Source organism: Populus euphratica, unplaced genomic scaffold, assembly GCF_000495115.2.
Source record: "Populus euphratica unplaced genomic scaffold, PopEup_1.0 scaffold1496.1, whole genome shotgun sequence".
NCBI classification, from domain to species: domain Eukaryota; kingdom Viridiplantae; phylum Streptophyta; class Magnoliopsida; order Malpighiales; family Salicaceae; genus Populus; species Populus euphratica.
Window position 1 is genome coordinate 1 of NW_011501325.1, and position 9,813 is coordinate 9,813.

Sequence of the window (9,813 nt, forward strand, 5' to 3'; positions counted from 1 at the left end):
AAACTTCCTCAATCACTGTCTGCATAGTTATGTGCAAATTAAGAGCTGATTCGCTTTTGGATCACATACAATAACTAATTTCAGTTCTTAGTATGTCTTCATCAAATTTATATTATTGGTTTTTATTTGAGTAATAATAAACTTATATGGTAATACATATGCATAGCGATCTCTCCACAAACTTTCTCAGTGGCTCCATACCTCCATCTTTGGGGAATTTGTCGTCTCTTGAATATCTGTAAGTATCATGCAATCATAGTCTCTTCAGCATGATATAGTTAATGTAAGTATCATCTTCAGTGTCAAATAAATTCTTTTTCCATTGCTGATGCAAGTTTTGTGCTCTTATTCCTGTGGGTGTTTATATGTATTTTATTAATATTGACTTTTTTTCAGAAACATCCATGTCCAGTTTTTAAAGATTCTCATTTTCTTTCTAATCAAGTATTTAGATTTCATGCTTCAAAACTAAATTTATTATTTCTAATATAGTTAAAAGCAAACTATCCATAATCAAATTTTTTAAAAAAAAAAAAAGCAAATGGCACTAACCAAAACTAATTATAGGAGAAACATCTTGGATATTTGGGTTTGATTTTATACCATTGCTGTTCTTTTAAAAAATAATATATAATGGTAAGAAAAAAAAGCATTAATAATCCATTGTCAGAATACACAAGCCCACGCACACACAAATCTAACATTTTTTTTTTCCTAAAATCACTTCTTTTAAATTATAATCCATTAAATACTTAGATTCCATCGATAAGTTCCAAAAACCCAATAGTTAAAATTTCATTTTCATTCGGAGAATAAAGTGGTTAGGACTACATAATTATATTACAATGGTGAAAATTTGAGTTAAGAACTCATATTTATTTCATTATAAGAAGAAGTTACTGAATAGACAATTGATAGATTAAACTTGTAGTTGTAATAATTACGATTTTTTAATAGTATTTTTGGTGAAACATTTTCAAGTAAAATTAGTTTTGTTAGAAATGAAAATAAGGGCAAGCCGTTTGGGGACTTGATACTTATAAATGTTCATGTCAAGGTGTTAATGGTCACAAAAATTAACTTCTGAGTTCTGTTTGGTTCATTTCTCTTATGTAATTTGGATAAAAGCCTTGTTTTGCTGTCTGCATGGTTTTGAGCAAAGAGCTTCTTAGCTTTTGGATCATATATAATAACTAATTTCAGCTCTTAGTGTATATTCATAAAATTTAAATTATCGGTTCTTATTTGAGTAATAATGAACTTATATGGTAATACATATGCATAGCCGTCTCTCGCGAAACTTCCTCAATGGCTCCATACCTTCATTTTTGGGGAATTTGCCGTTCCTCAAATATCTGTACGTGTCATCCAATCACAGTTTTTTCAGTATCATATAATGTGAATTAAATTCTTTTTCTATTGCTAATCGATGCAAGCTTTGTGCTCTTATTCTTGTGGGTGTTTTCAGGAGTTTGTGGTGTAATATGTTATCAGGTCAAATCCCAAAAGAATTGGGCAACCTCTCTAATCTCCGAGTGATGTATAGAAACTCGCTCGCTCGCTCTTTCGTTCTGCTTGAATTTCCGTTTAACTTATTGAGTTTTGTTTGGTTCCTTATCTCTTATTTAATTAGGAACTTGGCCTTCAATGAACTCACTGGTCAGCTTCCACCAGAACTTGGAAGATTGGGATCTCTATATGCTTTGTAAGTTTCAAAAAGAAGCATAATAATATCATACCACCTTGTAAAACCACGGAAGATAGTAAGAGGAGAAATAAAATAGAAAAAGGGTGGATTACAATCCTTTTGATTTGTTGTTGTAGAGAGTTGAGCTCCAACAATTTGAGTGGAGACTTGCAGGGAAATTGCTCCCACTTTACTTCGGATCAATTGGGGTGGTTGTAAGTGCAACTCATCATGTTATTTCAACCAACAATCTGTTTAATTATTGTTCCAAGGAAAAGCAACTAACTATGGCTGCAGTGGCGTAGGTGGGAACCGTTTGACCGGTCAAATACCAAGGTTCATTGCGAATTGGACTCAACTCTATTACCTGTAAGAAATTACTTGTGCTTTCTGTAATATTATTGGACTGAGAAACTGTCGATGATCGAAGGATATCATTCAATAATTGGTGTTCTTGTGTACTGATGACAGGTCCCTCTCCGGGAATGATTTTGAAGGAGAGCTGCCTCTTGAACTTCTTTTTAACATGTCAAATCTCGAATACTTGTAAGTGTTCTATAATTTTAACACTTACAAGAAATAAATGCATTTTTTTATTCTGGATGGTTTTTCTTCCAGGTTTGTTAGTGATGTAAGAAGCTCGGCCGGTTTCCCTTTCCCAAAATATGCAAATATGACGGGAATAAGATACCTGTGAGTTTTTCCTTCCTTTGCTTTTCTTTAAAGCTCACACTCCAAAATCACATAAATAACTATCAAGGCTTTAATTAATAAAACTTAGTTATTAAACCCCCAAATACATGCCAAAATATATTCTTGAAATTTCATGTGAAATAGATACGATTTTATCATATGCATATTTAAAAAAATATTTAATTCTTTTTTTGTTTTTTAACATTCAAAAAACATAAAAGAAAATACCCACAAAACACACACTCCCAACCACACATTCAATGTTTACTCACCCACTCCCAGTTTCAAGTTTCCAAATGGTGATGGGGCTGTTTGGTCAGCTGTCAGAGATCGGGAGAGGAAGATGAGGAAGTGCAGTGGGCGGCCTTTGTGGTTGTGGTTGGGGAGCTGGAAGGTTGATGTTGTGGCCGGGGGGAGAATGGGCTTGGGTTCCGTGAGAGGGAGGGGAGACCTGGTTCGGTCGGCGGTGGAGAAGGAGAAGGAGAGGTTGAAACAACCAGCGAGAGGGGAGAGTCAGGGTGAACGGCTCTGCCCTCTTTTGGTCTTGGCGAGCTGGCGGCTAGTTCAGGAGGGAAGGTTTGGTTAGGGAGAAGAAGATGGGGAAGGCTGTGGCTTGGACATGGAGAGCGGCAGCCGGAGGAGGGGAGCGGATTAGGATTTTTTTTTTTTGTGGTTTCTTAATTTATTGTTATTGTGCGTTGAGTGACTCTTATTTATAAATAGAATATTGTTAGGTCTCAATTTTTCTTCAATTGTTTTTTAATTTTAAGTATTTTTTTTTTAAAAAAAACAAGTAATACCACTCAATAAAAAAATTAATTATTTTAAAAAAAATAATGGGTTAAACTTTGAAAATTTAAATTATTTTGAGAAAAGATTAAAAATGTTAAAAACAATGTTAATATATCAAAAACATATTTTTTTGAGTTTTTTTTTTTCTTAAAGTATTAGGTTAAAAATTAGATAACAATAATATAAATTCAAATTGAATAATAAAAACAATATACACTTAGAATTATATTTGTCTGGGAGCGTTACTGTTGTAGAATTTGGATTATGACCGATCTTTCACATAAATATATTTTAGGCCTATTTTTCTTTATTTGATCTTGAGCTTTTTTTATGAGCTATTACATGCTGTGAAGACTAGTAGTATGATCTTGAGTATTTTTTATGAGCTATAGTAAATTATCCTGGATGTTGGCATAACAGAATCACGAAGTCACAATATTTATGCACGTGACTCTTAATGATATGGATGTATTGGATAAATCCAAACACCAACTTCTTCAATGCTTTGTGTAGGATGATAAGGAATTGCTCAATAAGTGGTAAAATCCCCCCGTACATTGGTGATTGGTCATCGTTAAAATACCTGTAAGTTTCATTCCCTCTTTTGTAAAAGATTTGTAGTCCTGTCTAAGATTTGATTTGATAGATTGTTTTTTGATTAATAGTACCACTTCATTATCATTGAAGATTAAAAACCTTTTAAAAGGATGACCCGATGGCGCTTTGGATTATCAACCTAATTAAGAATAATCCTGTTGTAAAAAACTTGTATATATGAAACTACTCTCACGTGTGGTGTGATGCAGTAAAAGAAGAACCTTTCCCATACACTTAATTCGTTCTCATTCTAGAATTTTCCACTTTAAGTGAAAATATCAAGTTGTCAAAAAATAAAAATAAAAAGTCAATAGCGAGCTTGAATATTTTAACCTAAAAACTAAAAACAAATCAAATCAAACTTAACTTTCCATTATTTTTTTATGAAATTATTAAGGATAACGATTAATTGCTTTCATTTCTTTTACCCTGCAGAGACTTGAGCTTTAACAACTTAACGGGTCGAATACCAGATTCCATGAAAAACCTGAATTTGACTAAGATGTATGCAAAAGAACTCGATCAGTCCATCTTATAATAAGTTCGTTTTTCCACTCTATGAAAAAACAAGTGATGGTTTTCATATCGCTTTGTTTTGTTCAGGTTTCTCACGAGAAATATGCTTAGTGGCACACTACCTCCCTGGCTTCCTCATAAAATTGAGGACAAGGCGTATGTTATGGCTTTGTGCTCTTTGCTCAGATTGGTTGTTTTCCCTTTTGTAGAATGCCTCAATAAAATCTTGATATGTTTATTTGAAACAAAAAATGTTGCAGGGACTTGTCATATAATGATTTTGAAATTCCAATTGATGGTCCGAAGAAAGAAGGAAAGCTGAACATGTAATAACGGCAACTTCATTTTCTTCTTCCTTTTGTTTCACTTGCAAGAATATTATTGTCTATGAAATCCCAAATTCTGATCATTTTCTATCATGTGCACCAACTGCTTGCATGTTGTTCCTACTCAAGCAGTCAACCAAGGTATGGTAATATCCTCCATATGGTGCAATTAATGTAGAACAAATAATCCTGAGCTATTTCTTACAAATGTTGTTTGCTATTTCTAGGAATTCTATGCGTGATACAGATAAATGTCGGCGAAAACCGAAGTGTAAGTTCTGTTGAGAAGCTCTATAATTTTGCGCAGGACAGATTTCCTGTACTGATTATCATTTTTTGCAGACGATTCCATATATATAAATTGTGGAGGAGGAGACACAGTTATTGATGGGAAAGTGTTCGAAGCAGACGATTCAACATCAAATTACTATATAGCACCAAAAGAAAATTGGGCTTATTCTTGTTCTGGAGACTTTGGTTCGGAAAATAACGGTTCCAGTCATTACATAAAAAACGGAATTTGTGGTTCTGCTGAGACACAGTTATACAATTCAAGTCGCCTCTGCCCTCTTTCTCTGACATATTATGGCTTCTGTTTATTTAAAGGAAATTACACTGTGACACTTTACTTCGCTGAAACTGTTTACCAAAGTGATGAAGATTATTCGAATTTAGGGAAACGTGTTTTTGATGTATATATACAGGTAACCGCTATATTTTTCTGTAGCTTCTTTCAATAATTCCCATCGTTCAACATCCACTGTTTGATACAGGGGCAGAGAGAACTAAAAGACTTCAACATAAAAGAAATGGTCAGCGGCACCAATAAGACATGGAATGCAAATTTCACAGCATATGTCGGAGATGATCATCTATTGACTATCCACTTTTTCTGGGCCGGAAAAGGATCTTTCCAGGTGCCAGGTATTTCCTATTCAAGTACTGCTGCCCTGTCTCTGAATGGACCCCTTGTGTCAGGCATTTCCGTAACTGCAAGTAAGAATTGCGTGCTCTTAATTTTGTTGAGCAAAGATTTCTGCTACCCTTTATCTGGATAAATAATTTTTTCTTTCTGTCTTCCACTATTTGTATCCAGACTTCAAAGTTGGCACGGGACTATCTCCTTCACAAATTGCAGGGATTACTGCAGGTTCAGTATTTGCTCCTCTACTTCTGTTGGCTTTCATGTGGAAAATGGGCTGGCTGCGGAAAAGCGAGCTGGATGGTACCTCTCCATGCTAATCTAAAATCATTATGCACCATACACTACCTTAAGAATTCTTATTTTGATGTTTTCTTCAAATAGAAATAACCATTGAGGTCCAAGGTGATGGAAAATCTTTCACCCTCAAACAAATAATCGATGCTACTCGAAAATTTAGCCCCAAAATGGAGATTGGCAGGGGACGCTTTGGAATAGTATACACGGTCAGATTTTCTTTTCTGAAACAAATTTTCCTCAACATGCACTTTTTTCTTTCAGAGTTCTGGTAAATTGATTTCACGTGTATACAGGCTGAATTGCCGAATGAGATAAAATTAGCAGTGAAGAAGATTTCTCCTCAATCAAAGCAACATGGAAAAGATGAATTACAAAGGGAAATCTTCAACCTGAAATCTTTGCATCATGAGAATCTTGTTCAATTGTTGGATGGCTATTCTATTAAAGACCTGCATCTGCTAGTGTATGACTACATGCATAAAGGCTCCCTTCACCATGCGTTGTTTGGTAATACTGCCATCACCCGATTTTCATCCTGCTCTTTCGGTTCTCAAGTTTTATCTTAATTTTCACCTAATGCATTGCCTTGTGAAATTCATATAATTGTTGAGAACTAAAACACGTGCAGGAGTAATAGAATTCCGTTACATGATGTTTGTGAGAGAAAATTAGCAGTGATGAAGATTTCTCCTCGTAATTCAAAGCAACAAGGAAAAGATGAATTACAAGGGGAAATCTCCAAACTGAAATCTTTGGATCATGAGAATCTTGTTCAATTATTGGGTGGCTATTCTAATAAAGACCTGCATCTGCTAGTAAATGAATATATGCAGAAAGGCTCCCTTCAACGTGCGTTGTTCGGTAATGCTGCCATCGACCAATTTTCATCCTGCTCTTTCGCTTCTCAAAGTTTTATCTTAATTTTCACCTAATGCATTGCCTTGTGAAATTCATATAATTGTCGAGAACTATAACACAGGAGTAAATAGAATTCAGTCACTCAATGTTTGCGAGAGCTTCTAATTGTATATTTAAATCTTCTGTTAGTACAAGGATAGTGTACTTGCAAATATCAATAACTTAATATCAATAATCTTGATTTGTAGAACCAAATTCCACGACAAAACTTGATTGGAAAGCTAGATTTGATATCTGTCTGGGAATAGCAAGAGGTTTGAGGTATTTACATGAAGAGAAAAGGTTCAAGATTGTTCATGGAAACATAAAACCTAGTAATATTATGCTTGATAACTCTCTTACGGCGAAGTTGTCTGACTTTGGATTGGCAACGCTTTGTGATGAGGAAGATCCATTTATGACCATCAAAGCAAAAGGGTCGCGGTAAGTATTATGATCATTGATTGACAACTACTTTCATTCTTTTAATTAAGAGCTAACCAATAAATAATCTCTTATTGCAGAGTTTACATGGCACCTGAGTATTCAATGGGAAAAGCAATAACTGTTAAAGCTGATGTTTACAGTTTCGGAGTTGTCCTACTCGAAATAATTAGCGGGAAAGTTAGTGCAGATTACACACCAAACCAAGAAGCTGAGTTTCTTCTTGATAAAGTAAGTGGACCAGACAGGATAAATCCTCTTAGTTTTCTTTTTTATTCATAGTTATTATCAAACCAAACATGTTCTGTCAACATCAAATGACTTGGTATATGTGTTACATTCATCAACTCATAAAAAGCAAAAGCTAATACTTAGATACCAAAAAACAATTAGAATAAAAAATGATATTATTATTCGATAATTTAATATATGTATTATATTCAACTTATATAAAGTTTATATAATTATATAACAAGAGACATATGTAAATAAAATAAAATAAATTATAGAAAATATGGTTCATCTTTTTTAATTGGATGATTGAAATAATTTTTTGATTGTTTAGAGTTATTTAATTTCTTGATATTTTTTTATTGCTTAGAAAATAATAAGTAATATTTACTTGATTATTTGCTTAATGCCCGGAGCTAAGCTATTCTTGCTTTTCAAATGCAGGCTGGTGTTTTGCACGATAAGGGAAGAATCCTTGAATTGGTTGACAAGAAATTAGCATCCAGTTACAACAGAAAGCAGGCTCTCACTGTTTTGCTGTTAGCAATGAAGTGTGTTAATCTGTCTCCTACTCTCAGGCCTAAAATGTCCGAAGTCGTCAGTGTACTTGAAGGTGAGAAAAGAATCGATGAGATTTCTGAAGGTGATACTCCATCAGCAAAAATTGGAGGACTGTGCGGTGCGTGTTCCATGGTGTTGGACATTGAGCCAATTTCTTAGCCAATTGGCAATGTTAAGTTTGGTGATGAAAACCTTCTGCCTCTTTTTTATTTTGTAATTATTTGGGTCTAATAATGTGGTGGTGACAAGACACCATTGATGTGTGCGTGAGAGACTCCATGAGAAAATATGTGTGTTTGCTTTGTCTGCTATGATTTATTTGTGCTGTTATGGCTGCTGGTAATTCCGTGAATTGAATAAGATTATCATTAGCCATCCTTTCTTTATATATAGCCTATATAAAGGATAATTTTATGATATTATCTACTTTACAAACTCATTAGATTTATTTAAGCTTTTTCTAGCTATGGTTTGCTACTTCATTTCCTTCCCTTATAGAGAAATTGCTGATCAGAATGACGCAAATTACCCCAATTTCTAAAGCTCATTTAGAAAAGCCCCTTGTGGGCGGGTATTTTTTATGTTGGAGGATTTTTAGAAATAAATTATTTGCTTTCTTAGTTATTTTTATTTTTATTTTATTTAAAGAATTATTTTTTATGATATTTTAATATATTTTTTCAATTTTATTTTGGAATTATTCAGTTTAATCTATTTTTATTTTTTTTACTTAGTTTAGGCCTAAAACTAGTATAAGCAAAGTTTGTTAGCTTTTATTTCAGGATATTAATAAAAAAGAAAATAATAGATGCTCATTGTGGGTAGATAATTTTGTTACCATGAAACGACACGCACTAACCCTCTCGCTCCTCTCCATGGCCATAACCTTCGTGGTAATCCACGCGGTACTACAGGATATATATACACTCTAGGAGGCACTGCTGTTTCTTGGAGTTCTACCTTACAAAAGATAGTCGCTCTTTCAACGACAAAAGCTGAATATGTTGTAGTTTCAGAATCTGCAAAAGAAATAGTATGGCTACAGAATTTCCTGAAAGAATTGGGCAAGATGAATAGAAAGGGTACTTTGTATAGCGACAGTCAGAGTGCAATCTTCCTTGCCAAGAATCCAGCATTTCACTCCAGAACTAAACACATACAGATCAAATATCACTTCATCCGACAATTGCTCGACGATAAGCAACTGTTACTTGAAAAGATCTATGGAAGCAAGAATCCAGCTGACATGTTAACCAAAGGAGTTACTCTTGATAAACTGAAGTTGTGTAAAGCTTCAGTTGGTCTTCAAGATTAAAAGACAGATCTAGCGCCATTTGTGTCCAAGTGGGAGATTGTTATGTATGGACACAAATAGTTGTTGGCAGCCATGTGGTTGCAATGCAAGAGTTAATGGTAGGTGCTTAAACAAAGAAAAAGGTGGCCATCATAATTGACCAAAGGAAGAAAATTGTCTCCCATATCAGCTTTAAATAGAGGGTGTCATTGTTAGCTGAGGATAACACGAAATAGAGAAAAACACAGAGAGAGCTAGAGTGAGAGTCGAGTTGAGTAGAGAAGTTTTTCTTCTCCTCCTTGTTTTGTTGTTTGTATTGTTTTTAAGCTTGATTAATACAAACCAATAGCTCCATGGAGTAGGCAAGTTGTCGAACCATGTAAATTGATGTGTGTTTGAATGCTTGAATGTCCTAACAACTAGTATTAGAGCTTGTTCTTGAAAAAGAGAGTGTTTGATCCAAACTCAAAAATCAAAGTTCACAAAATGTGTTTTTGAATATATCATCGTGAAGAGGAAGACTAGAGGAATCCATTGGTGAAAACCCGGTGAA

General features: G+C 34.2%; 2 protein-coding genes across 2 annotated transcripts; both read left to right on the plus strand.

Annotated features, from left to right (window-relative positions):
• Positions 1-48: 48 nt before the first annotated feature.
• Positions 49-4,615, plus strand: LOC105117675 (probable LRR receptor-like serine/threonine-protein kinase At1g53430). Its single transcript, XM_011015416.1, has 12 exons — positions 49-238; positions 1,286-1,357; positions 1,469-1,540; positions 1,634-1,705; positions 1,825-1,902; positions 1,985-2,056; positions 2,159-2,233; positions 2,306-2,380; positions 3,686-3,757; positions 4,205-4,273; positions 4,373-4,441; positions 4,546-4,615. Exons 1-12 carry the CDS (start codon positions 147-149, stop codon positions 4,613-4,615), a joined length of 888 nt encoding a protein of 295 aa, XP_011013718.1. The 5' UTR covers positions 49-146.
• Positions 4,616-4,644: 29 nt separating this feature from the next.
• LOC105117674 (probable LRR receptor-like serine/threonine-protein kinase At1g53430) lies at positions 4,645-8,347 on the plus strand. The gene is made up of 10 exons (XM_011015415.1): positions 4,645-4,752; positions 4,839-4,882; positions 4,954-5,315; positions 5,385-5,607; positions 5,708-5,836; positions 5,918-6,039; positions 6,127-6,340; positions 6,940-7,174; positions 7,255-7,405; positions 7,850-8,347. Exons 1-10 carry the CDS (start codon positions 4,673-4,675, stop codon positions 8,123-8,125), a joined length of 1,836 nt encoding a protein of 611 aa, XP_011013717.1. The 5' UTR covers positions 4,645-4,672; the 3' UTR covers positions 8,126-8,347.
• The last annotated feature ends 1,466 nt before the right edge of the window (positions 8,348-9,813 follow it).